Source organism: Temnothorax curvispinosus, unplaced genomic scaffold, assembly GCF_003070985.1.
Source record: "Temnothorax curvispinosus isolate PA1 unplaced genomic scaffold, ASM307098v1 QBEX01015834.1, whole genome shotgun sequence".
Taxonomy (NCBI): domain Eukaryota; kingdom Metazoa; phylum Arthropoda; class Insecta; order Hymenoptera; family Formicidae; genus Temnothorax; species Temnothorax curvispinosus.
This window is the reverse complement of record NW_020225614.1, coordinates 1-24,625: the sequence shown is the minus strand read 5'-3', so window position 1 is coordinate 24,625 and position 24,625 is coordinate 1. Positions and strand designations below refer to the sequence as shown.

The 24,625-nt window shown below is 32.9% G+C and overlaps 4 protein-coding genes across 6 annotated transcripts; 1 reads left to right on the top strand and 3 right to left on the bottom strand.

Annotated features, from left to right (window-relative positions):
- Positions 1–1,409: 1,409 nt before the first annotated feature.
- On the bottom strand, positions 1,410–11,785 carry LOC112466085 (hyaluronan mediated motility receptor-like). Of its 2 annotated transcripts, none has more exons than XM_025033973.1 (15): positions 11,105–11,785; positions 7,568–7,737; positions 6,723–7,007; positions 6,409–6,633; positions 5,845–6,321; positions 4,925–5,107; positions 4,585–4,785; positions 4,046–4,240; positions 3,837–3,970; positions 3,373–3,745; positions 3,038–3,259; positions 2,875–2,943; positions 2,684–2,790; positions 2,460–2,613; positions 1,410–1,967 (listed from the first exon to the last, which is right to left on the bottom strand). In XM_025033973.1, the coding sequence occupies exons 1-15, from the start codon at positions 11,148–11,150 to the stop codon at positions 1,794–1,796; spliced, it is 3,015 nt and encodes a 1,004-aa protein (XP_024889741.1). In that variant the 5' UTR covers positions 11,151–11,785; the 3' UTR covers positions 1,410–1,793. The 2 variants fall into 2 exon arrangements, with proteins under 2 accessions (XP_024889741.1, XP_024889742.1); XM_025033974.1 differs by having other exon boundaries at positions 4,618–4,785.
- Positions 11,786–12,070: 285 nt separating this feature from the next.
- On the top strand, positions 12,071–14,598 carry LOC112466087 (tumor suppressor candidate 3). 2 transcript variants are annotated; one of them, XM_025033977.1, is made up of 8 exons: positions 12,071–12,401; positions 12,502–12,680; positions 12,753–12,870; positions 12,939–13,079; positions 13,207–13,347; positions 13,426–13,576; positions 14,132–14,297; positions 14,471–14,597. In XM_025033977.1, exons 1-8 carry the CDS (start codon positions 12,324–12,326, stop codon positions 14,484–14,486), a joined length of 990 nt encoding a protein of 329 aa, XP_024889745.1. In that variant the 5' UTR covers positions 12,071–12,323; the 3' UTR covers positions 14,487–14,597. The 2 variants fall into 2 exon arrangements, with proteins under 2 accessions (XP_024889745.1, XP_024889746.1); XM_025033978.1 differs by having other exon boundaries at positions 12,310–12,401; positions 12,468–12,680; positions 14,471–14,598.
- Positions 14,599–14,760: 162 nt separating this feature from the next.
- On the bottom strand, positions 14,761–19,754 carry LOC112466088 (polyprenol reductase). The gene is made up of 6 exons (XM_025033979.1): positions 19,585–19,754; positions 16,006–16,376; positions 15,695–15,843; positions 15,403–15,591; positions 15,016–15,311; positions 14,761–14,937 (listed from the first exon to the last, which is right to left on the bottom strand). The coding sequence occupies exons 2-6, from the start codon at positions 16,185–16,187 to the stop codon at positions 14,845–14,847; spliced, it is 909 nt and encodes a 302-aa protein (XP_024889747.1). The 5' UTR covers positions 16,188–16,376; positions 19,585–19,754; the 3' UTR covers positions 14,761–14,844.
- Positions 19,755–21,298: 1,544 nt separating this feature from the next.
- LOC112466086 (TNF receptor-associated factor 6-A) lies at positions 21,299–23,115 on the bottom strand. The gene is made up of 6 exons (XM_025033976.1): positions 23,023–23,115; positions 22,809–22,868; positions 22,456–22,586; positions 22,178–22,383; positions 21,987–22,104; positions 21,299–21,908 (listed from the first exon to the last, which is right to left on the bottom strand). The coding sequence occupies exons 2-6, from the start codon at positions 22,863–22,865 to the stop codon at positions 21,347–21,349; spliced, it is 1,074 nt and encodes a 357-aa protein (XP_024889744.1). The 5' UTR covers positions 22,866–22,868; positions 23,023–23,115; the 3' UTR covers positions 21,299–21,346.
- Between the last annotated feature and the right edge of the window lie 1,510 nt (positions 23,116–24,625).

The window sequence follows — 24,625 nt, the reverse complement described above, 5'->3', positions numbered from 1 at the left end:
ATATCTTAAGGGGATCCTATAGTGATGTCTTTACCGACATTTTTTTGAATGCATAAATCTTTGAATCTTAGTCAGCGAGAGCGTTAAAACTCTGTGATGTAAAAGATTATACTACATATGTATCATAGTAAATAAATAAGTAACAAAATATATCACTCATAAATTTGAAAATATACATCGCATGTTCAAACGTGTATAGCGTATATATGTAGAGTTCAGGGTCTCGTATTATTTCAAGTATTTTGAAATACTACGAGAAATACTTGAAATAATACGGGACCCTGAACTTCATACACATCTTGCATTTCAAGCATCTTTTAATAACAAGCTAAAAACATTAAGAATACATCTATACAAACATCAAATGTATCTCGATAAAGGTCACGTAATACCTGTCGAGCTACTGCAATTTTACTCAGGTATATAAACAATAATAAATTTAATTTAGATATTTATAGTAACTTGACATTAGTATATTATAGAAATTCGAGATAAAACATTGTTTCCCTATATTTTTCTGTCTCTTATTACTTCTTCCATCTTTCTCTCATTACCTTCACTCCATTACGGATGACCGTCAGGGGGTCGATTCTGTATCTTCCCAGGTAGCAAGCACTCGTCATTTTGACGTCAATTGATGTCAAAAGTCTGTCATTTTGGACGTCTTTTGACGTCAAAATGAAGAGTGCTTGCTACCTGGGTTGGGACTAGGTAAAAATTACAAAAGCGAGGAAATTTACTAGAGAATCTAAAATTTTATTTGTCGAAATCTAGTAAATCTGTTCACTTTTGTAATTTTCACCTTGTCTCAAAATACAGAATCGACTCAGGAGACGGATGGTGACTTTTCAGGGCCTGATGCTAATACTATTTCAGGGGGCCAATGTTCGATGGCTAAAGTATTTAGATTGTTTAAAGCCCCTTGCACAATGCCAGGCAACAGGCAATAGGAACAGGAAATAGAAATCAGAAATCATGCATGTATAAATGCAGAATAAACAGTGACACAGACAATAAACACAGAGTTTTCGTCACGTTGAAAATTCTAGGTGCCTTTGCCTGTTGCCAACCGAATCATAGCATTCGAATTTTTTAGGTTGTAATTAACGATTTTTTGCTTATTTCCTGTTCCTATTGCCTGTTGCCTGGCATTGTGCAAGGGGCTTTATTGAAAAAGAAATTAATTTTATATCTTGTTTGAATAATTAAATCCAAGACGTTCGCTCTTGTAATATACAGGAGAAACTCGTTTCTTCAGAAAACTGTAATGAAAAAGAATTGTATTGTACTAGAGTCTGAAAATAAAATACATTGTCACACGTCAAAAGTAATTTTGGATAGGCCATTTATTGAAACTATAAAAAGGTATGTATATTGTACCAAATTTTTATATACTAATAATAATAATAATCCGTTCGTACACAATAACCGCGCATAAAATATAATATGTCATGGTATCATATACAAATTACATAAAATGTAAAATACATTACAAATATTTTTTATAACGTGCTGTCGACAGTATATCTGCTTCATTTATGATTGAAATATATAATGGCAAAATTAACAGTATCAACAATAATAATTTTGTAATTTTTATAAAAAATATACATTTTTCTTCTCTTTAAGTTTTATATATTCTCTTTTTTTAACAACACAGGTAAAGTTAATAACCATCGCGGCAATTGTTTTTCTAGTTCTGTAGGAAATTATTTGAGCACGAGTCGATTCGAATGTCTGCACAATCTAGATTAATAATTTAAGAAAATAAGCTATTGAACTATTGCTTGAGATTAATCGTTTCGATCTCTTAATGGCGTCAATGTTTTGTGCGGAGACGAAATAGGGGTCGAATGTACCATTCCTATATTTTCCTTGCCTTTCCAATGAGATCTCTTTTCTTCTGCTTTTAACTTTTCTATGGTCTTTTGTTGTTGTTCCACTAATCTGGTCTTGGTTTGCAATTCCTAAAAAAAAAATCATTTTCAATCAAGGATACAAAGAAAAAAATATGTCATAATACTTATTAATAGTTATAAAAAACATTGATCGTGAGCTCTATTGGATAAATAAAAACGCAATTTAGATTTGCTTAAGGATAAAAATATTTATTTCTATAAAATCCATTCAATAAAACAATTTAAAAAATAATATACAGTTGAGTCTCCTTTTTGTGAAGTTCTTGGCATATTCTCCGAAACGGAACGCCAACATTATTTACATGATAAGAATATACATGAACCAGAATTTTGTTACAATTGTACAACAATCGCATTACTTATCAGGCCTAAAAAAGGCCTGAACGCCCAAATTAAGAAATTATGTACAGATATTTTTGTATACTTTTAACAATATCATGATAATTCTATTAAAAATGTTTAATGATATAGTACAGAAAGAAAGCAAAAAGCCAAAAAGGATATCACAAAAATTACAAAAAGCGGGACGATGCCACACACCTGTTCCAACTCGAGGTTTTTGTCTTTTAGCCGAATAACATGTTTGATCTTTTGCTTAGGATTCTGATGCCCGATTACGTCAGCGTATTGTTCAATAATTCCCGCGTTAGTCTTCTTAAGTTCCTCATTCAATGCTGCATATTTGGTGGCCTTTCTACAAAATAAAATAACCATTATTTTTCAAATTTGTAATAAAAAGAATTTCAATACTATATTACACTCACTGTTCAACTTCTTCACGTTCTGTTATTTCCTTTTTGAGCTGCTGCCTAAGTTCATTTTCCAAAGATTTCCATTTTATTCGTTCTTGCTCTAATAATAAAGCGGTTTCCTGTAACAAGACATTTTTACTCTTCGATAATATTTCTTTACAATTTTACGTTATAATAAATTCTAGTAATAAAAAAAATATTACCTTTGCAGTTTTTTCTATTTCTTCGCATTGCTTAGCTTTTTTAGAAAGGCCTTCTATTCGACAAGTTGTCTATAAATGTTTCGCACATATGTTAATTAATAATTATGCACAAATTTGTCAATAATTCACTCACAATTTATTTTAATATTATATTCGAACTTACTTCGTCTAGAATAATTTTATGCTGCATTGCTTGATCTTGAAGTAATCGCTTACTTTCTTCTAACGCTTTGTCGCGACTCTTTAATTCCTCCAAAAGTTTGTTATTTGCTAACTCCATCCGTGAAATGTCGATTTCTCTAGCGTCATTTTGTTCTTCCAATATGAGTATTGCTCCTTGTGCCTCACTGATACTTTTAGACATTTCATCGAGTTGTGTTTTCAACTACGATTGAAACACAATAAACCAAATTAAACAATCAATTTTTAGAAAAATCTTATTTTCATAAATTACAAAGTGTAATCTAAAAACAACTGCAATGACATGCATAACATTACCTCATTATTTAATACAGATTTCAGTCTAGTGTCATCCTCAAGTCTTGAAATTTCCTTTGCGGCTTTCTCTTTTAGATTTTCGATTTTTGCCTCAAAGAGAGATTTTATCGAATCAAATTGAGACAAATTACCAGATTGATGCTGATCTACTAAATCTCTGTGAGCATCTAACTCTCTCATGAAAGAGTGAACTTGTTCGTGCACCAATTGTGAGTTGGTACGCATCGCACTAAGCAGTTCCTTGTGTTCGCGTATGCAATTTTCACTACATTTGACTTCATACTGTAATCTTTCCACTTCAGCGTTGCTTTGAGCCAATCGATTAGCAAGTGCAGCAACGGATGCTTGATTTTCAGCCATAATTAGCTCAAATCTAAATATTTAAAATAATTAAAATAGTCGCTCAATAAGGTAAAGTAGGTGAAAGTTCAAGCTTTACGGAAATAAAATTTGCTGATAACAACCTTTTCTTCCTAGCAACCATTTCGGCCGCTTCTGTTCTAATATGATCTTTTAAAGCTCTCAATTCTTGTTTTTTGTCCGCCAATTCGCTTTCTGCTTTATCCAGCTCATGTTGCAAACTTTGACTAAAACTTTCCTAAAAGTCACAATTTATAACATGATAAGATTATATTATGTATAATGTTATTAACATTAACATCACGATAGTTACCTGTGTTTCCGCGGATGATCTAAGTGTCTCGAGTGTCATGGAAAGTTTCGTGATTTCAGCATCTCTTTGCGAAAGTTTTTCGTCTAATGCAGCACGCTCTACTTCCATGCGAAGCAAACATGTTTTATATCTGTCGTTAGCAAGTCGCATCTCCTCTTCCACGGTATTTCGCGCTTCTTCGACCATGGCGCTGACCTAAGAAAAAGGTCCCATTTTAATATCTGTGAATACATTGTTCCATTGCAACAAAAATTCTCAAACATCACAAAGAACATATATAGGGAAATATAAAAGACAGCATTGACAGAGAAACATCTACAGAATGAATTACATTTCATAACAATCTGTATAAGCCCTGGGTTCCGTAAAACACATATGCGCGCATTTTCTATAGTAAACGTTTACTATATAGAATACTCACATATGAACTTTACGGAACTCAGGGAAGATGTAGTGTCTGTACGTTCACACAAACTTTTACAGAAAACGAATAATTAGTCTGTGATGTTTGACAATCTACGCATATGTAACCTGCTTACTTTCGCATCACATTCAACAATCGTTTTTTTCACCTGTTTCTTGCTCTCGGTGCGACATGCTACTACTACGTCTTGTTTATCAGCCTCCGCTTTTTCGATTATTTTCTGGGCATTCTTCATTATCCGCTCGGTTTCCTCTTCAATTTTCTTAGCGCAAGCTTGTTTTAATTCTTCTATTTCTTTATCTTTCGCCTTGGTAAACTGTATAAAATTTATATATGTATATATATATATATATATATATATATATATATATATATATATGAATTATTGTCAGAAAAATGCATTATAAAAATATGGCTGTTATAATTAAAACAAAAAAATATATGTATCACCGTACATTTTCCAATTCTTTTAAATATTCATCTGCAGCATCTTCTAATACTTTCTCCAGTTTTAATGTGTTTTTCGTGTGCATATTTGTCATATCATTCAAGTCCCTTTTATATTTTTCTATCATAATGGTATGTCTCTCATTTGAAACTTCTAATTCATTTTGAGCTTCTTGTAAACGTTGAGTCACCTAAAGCATGAACAGGAAAAGATAAAAAATTATTTAAGATATCGTTCATTTTTAGTACACATACATACATAAAGGATATTCCTAGAAAGTTGACAAATTAAAAAAAAAAGTAAGTCTGGTTAAATTGGACAATTTCTGTTAAGTAACCCGTGTCCTTAAAGCGCTTAAAGGTGTCAGTTTTCAACTTCGTTAAATGCCTACTTAATTTTTATAAAATTAAGTAGAATAAAAAATCGTATGTTTTTTAATTTTGTTTATTTCTTGTTTTATTACAATAAATATTTGGCAACCTGCAAAAGATTATTGTGATGCAATGATCAACTCATCTTTTCGAAGAAATACTGTAGATTATGTCACATGTGTGTGCGTTCATTAATCTCTTTAACGAACTTTATTTCGAATGTTGAGCCACTTGATCGTGTATGCCAAATTTTTGACATATATTTGATATTCCCACATAACAAATCAAGGCACAAGTTCGGCAAACGCGCTTACCAGACAAAAAATACTTAACGCCTTAAAGACATGTGGCTGGACATGGATTACTTAACAAAAATTGTTCTATACAAAATCCTTTATAACTTTGTCATAATTTCCTCTAAATGTCCTATATACATCTATATGTACATATAATTATTTTCTGTATTTTCATGTAATTATGCATGATAAATATATACATAAAGTATATACATAATTGTAAATAAAATAAAAAATATGGGATGACATGGGGCACGCACATCTTTATGATATCTTTGAAGATTTTTCAATTCTTCCGTAAGGGAATAATTTTTTTCTTCCATTTCATTTGCTTTTGTTTCCATTTTTGATGCGCGTGTCTTATAAATTTCATTTTCTATCAAGAACTCGGCTTTTTCTTTTTGAAAGTCATTTTTTATATGTTTAATTTCTTCCTCGTGTTTGTTAGCAAAATCAGAAAATTTATCAAGGTAATTGTTGGCAAGCTTTCCGTATTGCGTTTTAAGTTCATGTAATTCACACTGCAGAGCAGATAATTGAGCTTCAAGTTCCGCAATTTTGTTCTGCCTCATTTCCAATTTAGATTCAAGATCAGATTGTTCTTGAGTTAAATTCGTGACACAGACATCGAGTTGACATTTTTCTTTTTGTAATAATCCTATTTCCATATCGTGATCCTGTTTAGTTTTTTCCAATTTGTTTAACAATTCTCCAATGCGCGTTTCAAGAGCTTCAATCTGTTAAACAAACGAAACATAAGAGAATGTAACTTTGTTAATACAGCAATTTACTTCACACGTCTAAGATGAAATAATTTAATTTACCTTTGTTCTGTTCTCTTCTTTCTTTGCAGACAACTCAGCTTCCAGTGTTGTTATTCTTTTCGATAGTTCAGCCGCACGACTTCTGAGTTCCGTTTCTATTACTTTTCGCGTTGAAATCTCTTGCTCTTTTTCCTTGGTCATTTCTAATAATTGAGAGCGAAGTACCTGCAATTCTGCCTGATGTTTATCATCATGGTTATTTATTACATCCTGTTGCAACTTAGCCTGCAAATTAAAAATATTTTAAAAACATAATGTATTAATGACACTGGCCGATAATAAATAAAATTTCTATTAAGAAATATTATATTAACCATTGTTTCTATATCTTTCATATGTTGCGTTTCTATTTCATTTTGTTTCTTACGCAGCTCCTCCAATTCGGCTTCCAATTTCTGTATCTCATCTTTCATATCCTCGATGTGCTTCTCATGTTCCTGTATAGTCTTATCCTTGTTCGAACATTCTACTTGAAGATCCGCAAGTTGCTGATTGGATTCATATTTCATGCTTTGAACTTTGATTAATTGCGCAGTTTTTAATTTGGGATAAGTCAACCCCGTCGATTTCGTGACCAATCGTTTCAATGGTGGTTGAGGCTGCGTAAAAATATAATATCTTACATAATTTAATGATATATTCGATTTTACTAATATTTTTTGACGGTAACAATAACACTGTTCAACAAAAAAATGCACAAGAATGAGAATAATCATTTCCCAGTAGTTTTGCAACTTTAACTGCAAATTTCTCAAAATTGTGACGTAATAGAGCAATTTGGTAAACAGGTTTGTATTCGATGTCCAAAAAAACTATGGGAAATAATTATTCTCATTCTTATGCTAAAAAAACGTTATTTGTTAAATAGTGTACTTTTTAAAAAAGCTAGCACATATTTTTATATTTCCATTTAAATCTGTATTGCCACTTTATTTAGTCAAAAAACAAATGTAACACGGATAATCATTTCGAAAAAAATGCTGTGCGTTCACAGATTAATTTAAACCATAATTGATATAAAGCCAATTCTACACTTCATTATTCCACAATAATAATAAACAAATCTTTCTTTTTTATCAAATCTTTTTTCAAATATTTCTCAAATATTGCAATTGACGTAATCGGCGACAGAATTTGCGACAATTCTTAGTATTCTTACCATTCGGAAAAGGGGAGTCGTCGCATTGCTTTTTATTGATGCGGTAGAGGCACTGCATTCCGCGCTGCTTGTACTTTTATTATCTAAAAACCTATCGGACTTCTCAATAACGGATCCTTTCACCTTACTGTCAAATTTCGGATCATAAGCGCCTGGTGGAGGTGCGTCACCTGTGAAATCACGTGCATACGTCAGTAAATTAAAATAACATGCAAAATATCTAGATCGCGGTTCTTTTTTCTATCACAATTATCATTATTAATATATCGACGTAATTTTGCTATTAAATCACATTTTAGTGAATAGAAGGAAATATGCCACGTTTATAATCGTAATTTTTCAAATTCCTAATTACGAAAAAATTATGGATCTATCGAAAAATGATGAAACAAGAATTAAAATAGATAAATCCTGAAACGAAAAATAAATAAATCCCGAAGTACTAATATTCTTCTAATGAAGATTAGTAGATCAAACGAATTCTTGTTAATTCACTTTTGTTCTATTATAGGGTACGAAGATCTTAAATACAGCCTATTCTTAAATATTGCGCAATATATCGATGGGACTCGCGCATTGCGTCGCAACGACAAAGAAGAGGTAAGACGGTGCGACTAAATAAGACTTCCTTTTGGAGCAACGGTATCGTGCATGGGGAGAAGCAGGCGCAAATGGGAAAGACAGCTGTTCTGAATGCAAGGGACACATCTCTATGGGGTAGAATAACCAGGTGTAGCCAGCAACGTTCCCCATCGCGTTCATACGCGATAAAACGTCTTTTATTGTCTACCGCGCTCTTTCTTCTATAGGGGTAAGAGGGAGAGGGGGCAGGATCAATATATGAGAAATTTAAAGGGCAGACGCAGCAAAGATAAGATATAGGGAATAACGAATAAAATATTACGCCTACCTTTTACTTGAACAGCTACGTACACAATGGGATAAGGAAGCTACAAGGAGCAAATGTAAGTGTGGCAAGAATAATAATTTTGACAATCATCGTACATCAAAAAACCTCGAGGAACATCCATAATAAAATAATTTAGTGACTGGTCACTGATAAAATATATGTAATTGAGAAAAGTATGAGATGAAAGACAGGAACGCGAATATCCATTCCTAATATTTGTGTTGTACACGAAATACTATATTCTAGGGTTGGATTTTACATTTATTTTTTAATTCTGATATCTTATTTTTGGTCTTACACTTCATTAATTGTATTAACCATCAGCCCCTATCCATGGGTCATTTGTGTCAGGCCAAAATTACCTGTAATATCTTGAAACCTCACCTCAAAAGAGGTGACGCCATTTGTAGTAGTTACTTCAAGGAAAAACTTCGTTAGATTCCGCTAGTACAGCCGCGAGCATTGGAGATTACAAATCTCGAAGGGACACGAATGACTCGCACAGAGGCTACGTGTGTCAAACGCAGGGTCTCAAAACTTGTTATTTTTGCGCAAAAAATTGTTTTTGTGGATTTTTAAGAAAAATAACATCAAAAGAAGTTAGATAAGTGTTTAAATTAAATATATAAGATAATTAATTGTAAGATTGTTCCCTCATATGAGGAACATCGCTTATGTGTATGCCGGGATTGTTATTAATCATAAAGTATAAAAATACAAACTTTTATCATACTTTCACTGTTCTTTTATATTTTCTATAAATACGCAATTTAAAACAAATATCACATGATTATCTTATTTTTATTCCCTTTTTTCATAAATCTAACGACATCAAAAATACTCATTTTTCAATTGTAAAAAAATACTATTTTTTAATAATATAAGATCGACGTAATTTTTTTCTTAAAGAACTCTTCAGCTCCTATTTAAAAAAAATTTTTTTTTATTTTACGTCAATTTCAACCAAAAATAATTTTTTTTTATTTTTTACGTTTTTTTAGCGATTTTTTCCCGAGTTTATTTGTTTAGATGGTTATTTACAATTTTTTTATTGTTTTAAAGTATTGTTTCGTATTCTATAAGGTTCAAAGACATTCTATAAATTTTTTCAGATTTTTAAATCATTTTTGAAGTTATTTGTTATTTAATAAGCTCAGAACACGAACGACCCATGGACAGGAATTACGTTGGTCGAAAACAAGGGCAGGGGCTGAGGGTTAATTATAATTACAATTACAATTATAATTATAATTACAAACAAACGCTTATATAGTTTTTGCGTACTAAAATACTAAATGCAAATATCCTATCTTCCTAATTTCAAATGTAAAATACGGAGGACTGTCTTAATTGGGTAAAATAAAATTGAAAAAAGTATAAAAGTTTGTAATGGATTTAAAATTATGTATAGAAAATAAATATATTTATTTAACTTATTTATTCATCTATCACGTATAAGAAAGGAATTGTTTAAATCTGTTCACATTATTAAAAGAAATTAAACAGAATAATTATTTATTATATGTATAAATATTATTGTTGCGTGTGTTTTATATACGCGACGAGGAAGAATTTATCAAACAAAGAAATAATTCTTTATTTATAAAGAATTTATCACTTGCGATTATTTGAAATATATTTTATTTGCGGAAATACAAAATGCACGGTAAAAGGCACGAGAAAACAAGATACGAATATTTTATAAAAATGAGCACTTTGCAGTTATATTGATTTTATTAATCATATTTCTATTTTCCGATTTAAATTATAAATATGTAAAGTATCATAAAAAAATTATAATAAAGTAATATGAATTCCTGTAGAATAACCATTTTATAACGAGATACACAATGAACAAGCTTATTTATAATGAAAAAGCTGGCACTATCGAGAGCACAGTAGAAAGTACATAAGATACAAGATACGAGACGCATTTGTGTGTGGCGTGCGCGCGCGCGCGCGCGAGAGACGGTTAAAGCTCCACGCTCCACCAGCTCCACGTTTCATGCGGAGCGTTAAGATTTTCCCGCCATTACGTTACGTAGCTACACAGCACACTCGTGCAATTGTACGGAATAACAATAAACATATTAGGACAAATCCCAAATCCCACTGAATCTTCAGCTTGTTTTACAGAAATTCGTTGCGGAAGTTTGTGTTATTTATGTAATTAACGCAGGTATTGGCTAAATTTCATTATGACAAAAGCTTTTTCTCCACTCCAAAATTTCGCAAGCTACAACAATAGGTCTTCTTGCACGGTTCATCATTTCTCTTTTTCTCTCCGTGAAAAGAAAAAGAGGAAAGATGAACCATGCAAGTGTTTTCGGCTAAAAAGAATAGGCCTACTTCTACTTAATAAGTACAACACAGGCTGTATATACAATTATAGTTACACACATAATCGATAAGTGTGCAAAGCCGTGAAAAAAAAGACGTGTCGTGTGTACTGATGCAATCGAAAATCGGGAGATACATCAAAACCACTCGGCACAGGCACGTAGAGACTCTATAGAGACGAACGAGGAGATCACCGAGGTGCGGAAACAAATCGGCAACGAAGCAGAGAATTTGGTTGGACGTGCAACAGGTAAGTATATGTGCTCGCTACACAAACAATAACTCACTTCCAAGTTCGTTGAACCGCTGTATCCTCGCCTTGGAGAAGGACATTTCGTCGTGTCGCGCGCGCTCACGCACGTAGAAGTTGCCTGCCGTACAGCGTACTCAGGAATCAACTCAATCAACGAACGAGATCCGACGGATTCGCCGCGACAGAATCGTTGCCGGGCGATGTTCGCCGGTGCGGAATATGCGCGATCGGCGCGATCAGGAGCCGCTGTCGAACGACCGTTGCACAGGTGTTCCCGTTGTCGTCGTTCCGTTCGCGTGCGCCTCCCGCTCGCGCGAAGACAAAACCACGCGGACCACGTTCGATCGCGCCAAACACTGCGTCTTTCCAGCCAGCGTCGCCAGCGATCCCTCACTCGACTCTGCCTGACTCTGCCTGCTGCCTGCTGCCAGTCTGCCCGACTCCTCGCCGGATCGGTTATTTCAATTTGAAACGGCGGTTACCTGACCCCGAGCGCGGCGACGATTCGCCACCGAAGCGCCAATGAGCGCGGAGCCACAAGAATGTGCACTCGATACATGCGCTCCCTCCGCGTCGGCCGTCGATAATCAGCTATGCGACGTTTGCGAGCGAAAACGCGTGTTGTAAACGCGGCAGGAGGCAGGAGGAAAAGACGGTCAGCCGGGTCAGCTCCTATTGAAATATATGTATATATACACTGGAACGAGGTAGAAATCCACGGTAGGCGAGTGGTATGAGAGAGAAATCCCAAGTTCCTCTCTTCTCCTTGTCTAGTCTACAGCGTAGTCAAGAGTAGGGAGGATGGAGTGGGGATGAAGCACGGGCCGATTGGAAGACCAAATAAGCCAAAGACAAGGACAGCGCGCTGCTCCAGACACCTTGACATGCTCTTTCTCATATCGCACAGGCAGGCCTAGCGCTCGTTCCAGGTTCCAGGTTCCAAGTTCCAACATTCCAACTTTCAGTATCATATATTTTCAGTGACAGTTCCTGACTCTCCTGATTCCTCGTGTTTGATTCGTTGTTAGTGTCTCGCCGAGTCCCAACCTCGATTGAGCTTGCCCGCGTATTCGCGGAGTACATACATACGTGCGCGACGAGTGCCACGTGTACATACCCACCGTCTAGTGTGTTTATCGTGGCCCTCGCCGGCCCCTCGCTCGATCACGATCACCAGTGGCCGCTAATGTGTCGCCGGTAAGGTGCCCGGTCCCGTTGAGTCTCCGCGCAGCGTATCAAATCTCTGGTTCACGATGAGATACAAACTCCACGTCGCACTGATCCTTCTTTCCGTTTTAAGCTATGTCGTCTGTCAATACAGAACGAAAAACGTGAGCGCTCCTCGAATATCTTTATATTTATTACTCCACTTCAGCTAAGTCTCAATATGCTTCCAGAATGGCTCTCTGAAATGTTATTCTTTTCTCGCAGAATCAAGGCACCTCTTTGGCAGAGCGCGTGCAGCAACTGACTGAGATGGCTATGAAGAAATCGGTACTGAAATTCAATGGTTCGAAATTTAAACAGTACATTAAAGCTCCTCCGAGGAATTATTCTGTTATAGTTATGTTTACCGCCATGGCGCCTCAAAGGCAATGTCAGATTTGCAGGTGAGCTGTTTATACTTGAACAAGTCGCCGTTGAGGAAATGGACGTGTTTAATAATTATATTGTAATTTTAGGCATGCCAACGACGAATTTACAATAGTGGCTAATTCCTTCCGATATTCCCCATTGTACTCTAACAAGTTGTTCTTCGCTTCTATCGATTTTGACGAAGGATCCGACGTTTTTCGGTTGGTAAGTAGAAAATACAAGGAGAAGATGTGAGAAGACATAATTAATACGAAAATCTTTTTTTATCATAGATGAAGTTGAATACTGCGCCAGTATATATGCATTTTCCACCCAAAGGTAAACCAAAAGCTGCCGATACTATGGATATCCAGCGAGTAGGATTTGGTGCGGAAGCAATAGCGAAATGGATTGGTGAACGCACAGATATTCAGGTAATGCTGTTACAGTCATTGCCTCATGTCACATTTGTTATATTAAAGTGACGCTGATATCTGTGAAATAACATGTCTGTTATTTGACCACATTTGTGCAATACTGTGATTTTATTGTCGATTATAGATCAGAGTATTTAGACCACCAAATTATTCTGGTACAGTAGGATTAGGCATGCTCATAGTTATTGTAGGAGGTGGTCTGTATCTCAGACGTAACAACTTAGATTTCATTTACAACAAAAATCTGTGGGGATTCTGCGCTTTGGTAAGTATATTTTTCTTCGATTCCTTTTTTTTTATTGTAATTAATTGTAATAAATATTTATAATTTGCTCGTTTCCAGTTCTTCGCCATAAATATGACTTCTGGACAAATGTGGAATCATATCAGAGGACCACCTTTTTTTCATAAATCACCAAATGGCAATGTAGCTTATATTCATGGATCTTCTCAAGGACAGTTTATAGTGGAAACCTATATTGTTATGGTCATGAGTATCCTTTTGGTATATTCAGAAATTACTTTATGAAAAAATGCACTCAGATTTTTTTTAGATTTTTTTTATAAAATTGATTTAGTTTCGAAGCGATTTTCCATAATGAAAAAAATTACGTCGGAAAAATCTGAAAAAATTCTCAAACATCCTGTGTTGTATATAAAAATGTTCAAGCAACAGCTTACAGTGGACTGACGTCTGCTTTTAATTTTTTTCAATATTTTTTTTTAAACTCGAAAAAAGCTCGAAAAAATTAGAAGCGAACGCCGGTTCACTTTGTGTTAAGGCTTAAAAATTTTGATATCTGACACAGGATTTTTGAGAATTTTTTCAGATTTTTAAATTGTAGCTATCGATATGTCGGTTTAAAAAATTATAACTAAATCTATTTTATAAAAAAAATCAGTGCATGTGAGAGTTGGATTAATAACATAAAAAATTATCTCGAGGGTCAAACCCAGGTCGATTTGGCATGGAATGCCCCATATTTAAAGATACAGGTAAACTGGGTTTCTTACATTTTGCGATATAGACCTTAATTACATATAAAAAGATGGAGCAGTGGTATTAGGAATGATTTTAATGACTGAAGCTGCAGCTCGTAAAGGAGACATTAAGAAGCGCAAAATACTAGCTGTGATAGGTGCGGGATTAGTCGCAATTTTCTTTAGTCTTCTTCTATCAATATTTAGAAACAAAGCTCAAGGCTATCCATATAGGTTTGTAAATCTTTTATCTTTAATGTATTATTATAAATGAATTTAATATTTTGAAGCATGATAATATTTGAAAAATTAAAAAAATTTCAATATCATCATGCTTCATACTTGAATGTTTATAAGAATTGTCATTATATTTGTATCTCAGGGAAGAATAATTTTGTCTGTTTCAGTTTACTGTTCAAGTAATTAAATAGGTGTAGAAAAAACATCTTCATGAGTTCTTCATTTGAGTAAAAAATATTTGGCAGTTTGATATAAAACTAGGATTTTTTTTACAAATGAAGAGTAAAGAGTTATATTGTTATAAATGTTGTATTATATTCATTACACTGTATGTAATACAAATAAATCCATGTTTAATACTATTATACAATAAAACAAAAGTAGTATACTGAAATATGTATTTAAACTAATATATAAGGACAAAGATTCATTAAACCTGTTTATTCAGTATGCATATTATTTTATATGTATATTATAAATATAAAAATTATTAAATATTATTTTCTATAAATTATATATAAATTTTTTTAATAGGAGAGTTTTACCATATATAAGGAATTATGATCTTTCTCTCTTTTGGATAATTTTTAAATGTTTTACGGTACCACTGATGAGACAAAAATGCACTTTCCACCTAAAAAGAATTATTTATATACTTCACTTTTCCTCTTTTTTTCTAAAAAAAATATGCTTATTGATTTCTATTTTTTACCTGATTTAATATAACCCAAAGAGTAACGTAATGATATGTAGAGGCTTGCCAAAGGATTACAGACAACATTAAATATATAAGTGTCTCTTGTAATTGCAATGGACCTGCTATATACTTAAATAGGCCATCAGATGGTATTTTATACCCAAGGGATACAACATCGCCATGCGTATTTTTACGTAAATTTGCAAGAATAAAATTGATTTTTAATTGCATATATGACGACCATAAACATATAAGTGCACAAACTAGTTTCACAATTGTCACTTTGTGCAGATTCACACTCGCATGCGAACCTATGAAAAAAAATTACATACATACACTCATGTATATATTGATATAAGAGAAAGTAATAAACTTAATAATTGCAAATTATTTAAGATGTACCTTTAACAAATCCTTCAGATTCGCCTATTATACACAGTATTAGTCCAATGTAATGTATATATCCGATTAAATAAACGGATATATGGATTTTCTGGTCACTAAATACATTAACATAACATGTCTCGTACAACCTTTTCCAACAATGTATATTATATATCACAAAAGCCAGAATTGCATCTTCTGCTGATACTAAAAAAAAATAATTATCTAACTATACCTTTATGTTAATAATTATAGAATTAATAAATATATTCAGTAAATATATTCAAAAAATATTTAAAAAAAGACATACTTAATGGTTTTCTTGAGGTTCCTAATAATGTGTCTAACAATGTAAACACAATTTCAGGTACATTCGCATTATAAAGATATTTGTAAACAACTAAGCAAAGAGTAATAGTTAGTAGTGGTGCACAAAAAATATAAAAATGTCTAAACCACCTAAAAAATTTTTAAAGTAATTAAAAATGAATTATTAGTTGAAAGAATACACACACAGTTTGATATTTTAAGCTTGATATCTTCAACAATATAAATTATTATTAAATTACAGTCAATTATCTAATGTTTGTGAAAAAATATACATGTTACTTTTTAATTTACCTTTTTGGCACTTCGAGCTTTGTTGCTATTATGTGAGGCGTCCTTACACTAAATTTGCCATAGAGGTAGGCACGTTTTACCAATACAGGTAAATAAGGTTCCAGGAAATTGCCCGATAATCCCATTAATATGGCGTTTACTGATTTAAAAATGAAAATGGTGCGCATAATATTTATATCCATTTCTTCGTTTATGCTTCAACGTTAAGAGACTGCACGTATGCGGAATGACTGTATGTATGACGAGTCTACTCGAATTGTGCAGCTTGTGCTTAGAAAGCGAATCTCTGTGATGTTTCTCTTTAGAAAGCCTTTCATACACTTTATAGCTAGATTCAGTGTTCCACTTTTAGTGTTCCACAATTCAGGTCACTGCAACAATGAAAATATGTTTATGTACAGAATAATAATTAAGATGAATTAAAAAAAAACACATTGTTGCTTTGCAAAAAAATTATGCAATTTCCAATATGCAACTACATGTCTTTTTTGCAAAGCAACAATGTGTTTTTTTACACTAATTAATTCATAATATTATTCTGTACATAAAAGTATTAAGGTACCCTGTATACAGTTATCAAAAAATGAATAGTTTACGAGATATTTTATATTTCATGTCAAAATGTGCCAAAATAAAATATGAAATATCTCGTAAACTATTCATTTTTGAATATTATATGTAGAATAATTAAAAGAATCTATTATGTATCAGTCTATTATGTAAAAAAAATCATACAATTCTATTTAAAAAATGGGGATGTCCTTTATGTGATCTGACAAAATCATTTTTTTTTCGAAAATTGGTTTTACCATTACTTATTTGTCTTGCCCTTTTGATATTTTACAACTTTTGTTGAAACGTTTTTCCATATCTTCCATATTTTTCGAGATATTTACCTGGGGCATTTTAAAATGGCACACCCTACACACACACACACACACACACACACACAGCAGACAGACGCGCGCGCGCGCGCGCGCACACACACACACACACACACACACACAATTATATATATGTAGGTCCGGAAGTATGTTCCGGGACTTTTATTTTTGATATCGGTATATTCCGAGACATTTGGCAGTTTCCAGGACTGTTTTGAAAAAAATTCGTGTCCTACGGCAATTTTCGGGACAGTTTTTTGAATCTGATTACATATATATGCGTTATATTCCAGGACTGTACATTTCAAAAAACGTAAACAGTCCCGGAACATACCTCTGGACCCTACATATATATATACATATATATATATACATATACATATACAGTGTATATATAAAAAGTAATTAAGGCCAGTATTCATAGTTATTTAAGCCGTCTTAAGGGGATGTTGGAGCTGTCTGTTTTACCGACATTTTTTGTCGGCACGTAGCGTCGTATTAATTTGACAGAATTAAAAATCCTTCTCCAGAATTGCAGTACATACATTAATGATTCGGGGAAACTCCGATTTTATATAGAAAACGAGAAAACATTACGGAAGTACAGATTTCCTTATCCTACTCTTATCCCAATATGGCGTCTCGAGTTGCGGCGAGCTGTCAGCTCGTCACAAGATGTATTTCATATAAGAGATATACCATTGGTACGAACGCGAAAACAAGTTCCCCCGAATTGCACAACAAGAAAAACATCGATAAACCCCCCAAATCAAGATTTGGAAGCGTAATATAAAAGTATAATGTCGGTGTGCATCGTGCGTATGTGTGCGTGCAATGTAGCGTGCTATCCTTGTCTATATCTTTGCCTATACAAGGACAGATATAGTTCGCCGATCTTCTTTACCGACGCCGATCGAGTTCGGCTACGGCTCCAGCATCCCCTTAAGTTCAATCTTAATATGTCATGAACCAATCACAGAGCCGTATCAGCGTCTTAAGACATTACTTAAGACGATCTTGAAGACTATGGCCGGTATTCATAATCAGATCTTATTTCAAAACCGTCTTAAGTAAAATATCTTAAGATGCTAATACGGCTCTGTGATTGGTTAATGACATCTTAAAATTATAACTTAAGTACTTAAGATGGTCTTAAATATAAGAACCGACTATGAATAATATCGGCCTAAGTGTATATAAAAACCGGCACGACAGTATATCTTGAAAAGATAGTTTTCTGAAAAAATGTTATATACAAAAGTTGTAGGGTTTCAAAAGATCTGTTTACTAATCTTATCAGTGTGACCTAGGGTGGCGTTGCCAAAGTCAGGACAAATAGTCACCTTAAATTTTTTAAATAGACTCCCTATTTTTTTCGCATATTCTCCTCGCTATAAAGCGAGACGTTTTCAAAACACTATAATAATTAAAACTCTTTCGTTAAAAATTTCCTGAGATATTTTAAATGTTATCATGATATTTTTAATATAAAATTTGAAATATCTCGTAAAGATATTCACTTTTCGATGACTTTACCTTGATACTTTTATACATATATAATGATGAAAGGAATCGAAGTAATATTAATTTTTACATTTGTAATTTTGTAAAATTGAATACGTCATTCACAGAATCCAATCAATTTTTTTTAAATTTTGGTTTTTTTACAACAATCGATTCCTTTCATTATTCTAGTATATAGGACGTTCCAAAACTTTCGGAAACGGAATACCGGACGTAATTCTTTACGGTAAAAGAAACAACTTTTTCCTTTAGCAAAATTCATGCGTCTGACAAGTTTTTGTTTTTCTGACAAATTATTTTTATTTTGTTTTGTTTTGTTAACTTTTATTATATTTTAAGCAATACAATACAGAAAAAGGTCAAGGACTAGGTACGAGCGACTGAGAAGCGTGCGGCGCCCCTGGAGCGCTACATAGGCTAAGTGAGTTCGATATTCACTTAATTCACTGCCCGTACTGAAAATCTATAGTATACGTGACGTAAACTATAGATTTTCAGTATTGGCAAGTGGCAGTGAATATCGAAACGCAGCCATAAACAAGAGCGCTTATTCGTTAACTTTAACCTATTCTGCTACAAAAACTACTTGTCAGACGCAATTTTGCTAAAGGAAAAAGTAGTTTTTTTTAGCATAAAGAATCGCGTCCTGTACTCCGTATCCGCGAGTTTTGGGACACCCTGTATAATATGTATAGTGTAAATATATGTATATAAAACGCACAAGTATAAGTTTCTGCTGGCAACGAACGGTTATCGATATACGATTATCAGTAATATTTTCGTAATCAAATATGTGGGATAATAATTATATTGATAAATAGGATGTAAAATTTGAGAATATACTTGATCGAAATAAATATAAAGAAACACTTTTCATCTATGTGTTTGCTGTAGCAAGTTTTGACTATTTTAGCACAAGCGACTATTTTAAAAAGATATAAGTATATAAAATAAATAATAAAGTCATTACGCGCTGCCGTCTTATCGAAAAGTCAGCATGCCACGTCCTCCTTCGTTTTGTGTTTTGCCGAATTATATAAATTAAGTTTTACACTTATTACTCGTAATAACAGTAAGTAGATTTTATTATAATTGTATAATATAAGTATGTGAATATCATAATGAGAAAGGTACAGTATAAAAGCAGTATAAGTATGATGTATGTACATACCTTTGACTATATAATACATAACATGGACTACTAGCGGCAAGTTCAGACTGGTAGTTACAATAGACAGAGAGGGACGTGTATCCAACATCTTCGATATTTAGGCCCCGCTCCATCGACCAAAGATCAGCAACTATGGCCGGTATTCACAGTCGATTCTTATTTCAAACGGATCTGTGATTATGAATACCGGCCTATGAATGCATTCCGTTGATTCCGTTTCATGCATGATGAGCATAATGCATTATTTATCCTTCTTGTTTTCTGAATATTAAACAAGGATAAATTATGCATTATGCGCATCATGCATGAAACGGAATGGACTTTATTAAGAAACTTATATTTTTTTAGGTTTAACGCGTAGTATGAGTAGTTAAATTTTTACTAAGTTTGTGTAATGTATATTGCATATTTTTATTATATACATTTTTACATTTAAGACAACTGAGGAATAGAGATGAGGATGTTCAGAGGCAGTTAGAGGAAAATAGAATTTTAGAATCAAGGTATAATAAGAGATACAAGGAGTTAAGCAAGGATTTGGAAGGTCTCTGCTATTTAAGGATGGATAATTTACAGGCAAGACCTTGGGGATAGTATCAGAGCTCTGTTAAATTTAAGATGCGGTAACTTAGAATCAGGTAATAGGTATTGGTTAGAAAAGGAGAAGCGGATGTGTATTTTTTGCAACAAAGGTAAGGATAACATGAAACACTACGTAGAGGATTGTATTGAGACAAAGAAATGGTTTACTGTATTAGGAAAAGATAGTAAGGAAAGGAAAGATTGGAAAAACTTTGGAACGATAAATTGGACACCACCAAAGCAGAGGTATTGTTGAAAGTTGTTAGGGAAAGGAATGCGAAAGAAAAAGAAGATAGATATAGAATGTCAATAGGCTGTAAGATAGGCTGTGAGGTTAGGAGATAGTGCAATAAGATATAATGGTATAATTTATAATAGGATTTTTGAATATTTGTGTATGCGTGGATTGAATGCAAGTATGAGAGATTAAGGATTGATTGTAAACCAAGTCCACTTTCTGGCTAAAGTTAATAAACATATATACATTTAAGACAACTGTTTTATACTTTAAATCTTTGTTTTTAGCAATGCGCCATACTGCCTTTTGTGTCTCAAGTCTTACAAATGTTGACATTTCCCTGGTAACACAATCTGATAGCTCAGATTCGTCCCGAAGTGCGCAAGAAAACAGTCCAAATTATGCACAGAAGTGCATAATCAATGAATTACTTATTTACGTATATAAAATAAAACAATATATAATTTTATATGTATATATTTTATATATAAAAAAAATTATATACGTATAAAACATAAATTATATATGTGTCTAAGGTGAAATATAATAAAAAATAATTTATTAATAAAGAAATATAATTGATAATAAAAAATCAAGTATATTTCTAACTTACTAATAATAACAAAATTTGCTTCAAATTTTAAGGATTCCAACAAAAGTTCTATCAAAAAGTTAACAAAAAATTAACTTTTTTACAAACATTAGATACGATGTTAAAATATTTTATAAACTTCTATTTTATTAATTTTTTGGTTTCTTCAAGTTTAGCAAATAATACACTTATAAAGCTTGATGCAAAAATTACTACGTGTTTTACATATATAATGTCATGCCGTTTTCGTTCATAAGCTACTACATTTGGTGTTATATTTATATATAATTGCTATAAAAATATTAAAATGTTGTAACAATATATTTAAACAAAGTACATAAATAGATTATTTACACTATGTATCTTAAACATATTGGGTGAACTTCTACTCTAAAAATTAAAGTATCATTCTGCAGAAAATCGATTACATCGCGTAAACGTATAAAATCTGTATAGCCAAAGCTACGTTTATTCAATTCGCACGTGGGTTTTCGGAATGCTTCAAGATCTGGTTTTGACGACGTTATTTCACATATATTTTTCTCCGAATCTTGTGGATGTACTAATGCAAAGAACATTGTACCATTAAATGGCCAGTCCAAAGCATCATCATTTTCTGATTTCATAATATGTAAAACAAAGGACAGATAATCGGGGTCCTTGGATGATATATTAATCCTAGCACAGATCTTATATCCATTAGGACTTGTATAAAAACCTGGACTATAAAACATTTTTAAAGGGTCGTTGGTCATAGCTTCGAGTTTTTCTTGGAAGGATTTCAATCTCCATATGTAAACTCCATTACAATTTCGTAGGCACATAGCTGCGAGCTGATTTTTCTGATTAGACACTGTTATAGAGAGCTCCCGATTTTCCTGTTCCAAAACTACTATCCTTTCATATAGATTTCTAGAAAGAAAGTTTATAACGTCTACATGTATTTCAGTAAACATAAACATAGTATCTATAAAATCATACTTAAATTACTTGAGTAATTGTTGCCAATCGGGAGAAGGTTCTTCCTTATCTCCAACTTGTATCCCATTTTTTAAAGGTGGATCCCATAACTTTGACTCCACAGACATTGCATTAGTGCTATTTTGTACTGTCAGACAATTATAAGAATATATTGAAGAAAAATTAGAACCAAATTATATTTTTGATTATATAAAGTATACCTTGAGGCTCTGAAAGATCTTGTTTATAAGTGCATTGAGTAATATGTGTTTCCATATCCACAGGAGATAATTTTACTTGACAACCAAATTGTTGATAAATGCAGCTTGTACGTTTCTGAGATATTTCTCTAGTAGTGTAAAGATCTGGGAAAAGATTTTCAGACTTCAAAGGTTGACTATCAACTGGACAGCAAGCACCTTCTTTCCTGATAATTCACACTAACCAGTTAACTTATACACAACTATGAAAAATCTTGATTAAATGAGATACAACTTACTTAAGCCAAGTGTAAATGCACTGAGAACAAAACTTATGGCCGCAGGATGTTAAAACTGGATCACGCAGCCATGTTAGACAAATAGGACACTCGAATCTAGGCTCTACATAGCCCTTGATGCTCTCGTCACACTGTGTGTAACGAAATTGTAAATAGATTTACAAATGAATGGTACACATTAGTATAAAAGTTAAAGCAGATATCAACACAAGATTGTGACAGTTAGTCATTTGTTTTGTTATGTTTGACAACAGATAAGTAAATATTTTCTCACTTGTCAAATAAATGTACAGACAATGAACAGATATAATTGAAAAAATAATTTCCTATCTTACAAAATTGTAGATACATACGTTTTCACTTTCCTCGGCAATTTTAGAAGGTTCTGCTGATCTCTGGGATGTTTCCATAATCTACAACAAGATTATTTTTCATTAAACTAGATAACAAATGTCTATTGAATAATTAATATTTACACATTATTACGTATGCGATGCAACAGATTATTTTGTTATTTATTGTATATATAAATTATGGAAACCTGTATAAACTTCACTAACAACTTACTGTAAATTCTAGTATTTCTCTGAAAATTTTTAGCTGAAATCGGCCCTTCAGGCTTCAGGCATGGTATAATCACAGATGAGTATAATCATGGGTGTAATAAAGAAAAGAGTATGCTCGGGGCAGTTGGCAGTGCACTTTATGCGCTAAGTGCACGTTAAACTGCACTTTAACTCGTATTTTATTTATTATAAATTTTTAAGGGCAAAAATGCAAAATCGGGTTGTTTAGGGCACTACAGATGAGTTTACTGATTAAAAATATCCTAAATTGAATAAGATTCAATCAATATTTTGGCTAAATCCTTTATTACGAAAAGCATTACGAATAAGAAGAATTTAGCCAAAATATCGAATGAATCTTATTCAATTTAGGATATTTTTAATCAGTAAGCTCATCTGTAGTGCCCTAAACAGCCCGATTTTGCATTTTTGCCCTTAAGAGTCGACAGAGAAGTCACGGCCGAACTCAGGTACACTTGGGTGCACTTTATGCACTAAGTGCATTTTAAACTGCACTTTAACTCTGTATTTTATTTATTATAAATTTTTAAGAGTCAAAATGAAAAATCCGGTTATGTACCAGGTAGCGGCTGATCTTACTGATTAAAACGAGCATAAGTTTAATGAGATTTGTTAATTAATTTGGCTAAACTTACTCCTGTCGACACTTAAAAATTTATAATAAATAAAATACGAGTTAAAGTGCAGTTTAACGTACACTTAGTGCATACCACTATAGGATGCCCTTAAGCCCGGTGTCCACGATGCTAGAACTGTGTCCAAGTTTCAATTTAAGCCAATCATCTTGCAGTTCTTATGCTAGGTCTACAATGCGAGTCGTAAAGTCGTGAGTCGTAAGAATTGACCAATCACAGTCGATTATTTTCCTCAAATTAGATTGTGATTGGTCAATTCTTACGACTCATGACTTTACGACTCGCATTGTAGACCAAGCATTACAGAAAAGTAGCAGTTTCATTGGCTTAAACCGAAATTTGGACACAGTTCTAGCATCGTGGACACCGGGCTTAAGGATGTATCACTGGTACAATCTTAGACAAAAGTGCATGAAATTTGAAATACTTGAATATCTACGCCTAACGCATAGTAAATCTAGATGTAAGATACTCAAGATAGTAGGAGTCTTATTTTTACTCCTACAAAGGTATTTTTTTACTTTACAAATGTTTTTTCCAGTATTATTTGCGATTTTTGTAATTTATGAGCCTAAACTTTTGGCAGTAAAAATGCCCTGATTTCAACTTTATAACGTCAAATTATTAATTAAATTAATAATTAGTTATTAATTATTATTTAATAATTAATTATCATTAATTATTAATTTATTTCTTTAAAATGGTGTAGTGAAGACAATTGAAACTTGACAGATAGTTTCATCTATTCGTATACTAGATGTACAAAAAAATTCAAAATATTGGTAGCGCTCCTTCAACATTTTTTTAGCTGTTTTATCCGTCAAAATCGTCTCTTCCCATAAAAATACGTGTAAAATCAGTGAAAATTAAAATCGTTATATCTCAGCAACCGTTTAGTGGATTCGTTTCTACTTTTTTTGTAGCACATCAGGAAGACTAAAAGAACAT

What these genes read in the sequence shown, in the direction of transcription:
- LOC112466085 (XM_025033973.1), bottom strand. Translation starts at nt 11,150, where the DNA reads ATGTCCTTCTCCAAGGCGAGGATACAGCGGTTCAACGAACTTGGAA. An exon ending in AATCTGTATTAAATAATGAG is followed by an intron (nt 3,260 to 3,372) that starts GTAATGTTATGC and finishes TTTCAATCGTAG; the next exon opens with TTGAAAACACAACTCGATGA. An exon ending in GAACGTGAAGAAGTTGAACA is followed by an intron (nt 2,614 to 2,683) that starts GTGAGTGTAATA and finishes TTTATTTTGTAG; the next exon opens with AAAGGCCACCAAATATGCAG.
- LOC112466087 (XM_025033977.1), top strand. Translation starts at nt 12,324, where the DNA reads ATGAGATACAAACTCCACGTCGCACTGATCCTTCTTTCCGTTTTAAGC. An exon ending in AGGCAATGTCAGATTTGCAG is followed by an intron (nt 12,681 to 12,752) that starts GTGAGCTGTTTA and finishes TTGTAATTTTAG; the next exon opens with GCATGCCAACGACGAATTTA. An exon ending in CTATATTGTTATGGTCATGA is followed by an intron (nt 13,577 to 14,131) that starts GTATCCTTTTGG and finishes ACATATAAAAAG; the next exon opens with ATGGAGCAGTGGTATTAGGA.
- LOC112466088 (XM_025033979.1), bottom strand. Translation starts at nt 16,187, where the DNA reads ATGGATATAAATATTATGCGCACCATTTTCATTTTTAAATCAGTAAAC. An exon ending in AAGCTCGAAGTGCCAAAAAG is followed by an intron (nt 15,844 to 16,005) that starts GTAAATTAAAAA and finishes AAAATTTTTTAG; the next exon opens with GTGGTTTAGACATTTTTATA. An exon ending in ATCTGAAGGATTTGTTAAAG is followed by an intron (nt 15,312 to 15,402) that starts GTACATCTTAAA and finishes TTTTTTTCATAG; the next exon opens with GTTCGCATGCGAGTGTGAAT.
- LOC112466086 (XM_025033976.1), bottom strand. Translation starts at nt 22,865, where the DNA reads ATGGAAACATCCCAGAGATCAGCAGAACCTTCTAAAATTGCCGAGGAA. An exon ending in AGATCTTTCAGAGCCTCAAG is followed by an intron (nt 22,105 to 22,177) that starts GTATACTTTATA and finishes ATTGTCTGACAG; the next exon opens with TACAAAATAGCACTAATGCA. An exon ending in GATTGGCAACAATTACTCAA is followed by an intron (nt 21,909 to 21,986) that starts GTAATTTAAGTA and finishes CTTTCTTTCTAG; the next exon opens with AAATCTATATGAAAGGATAG.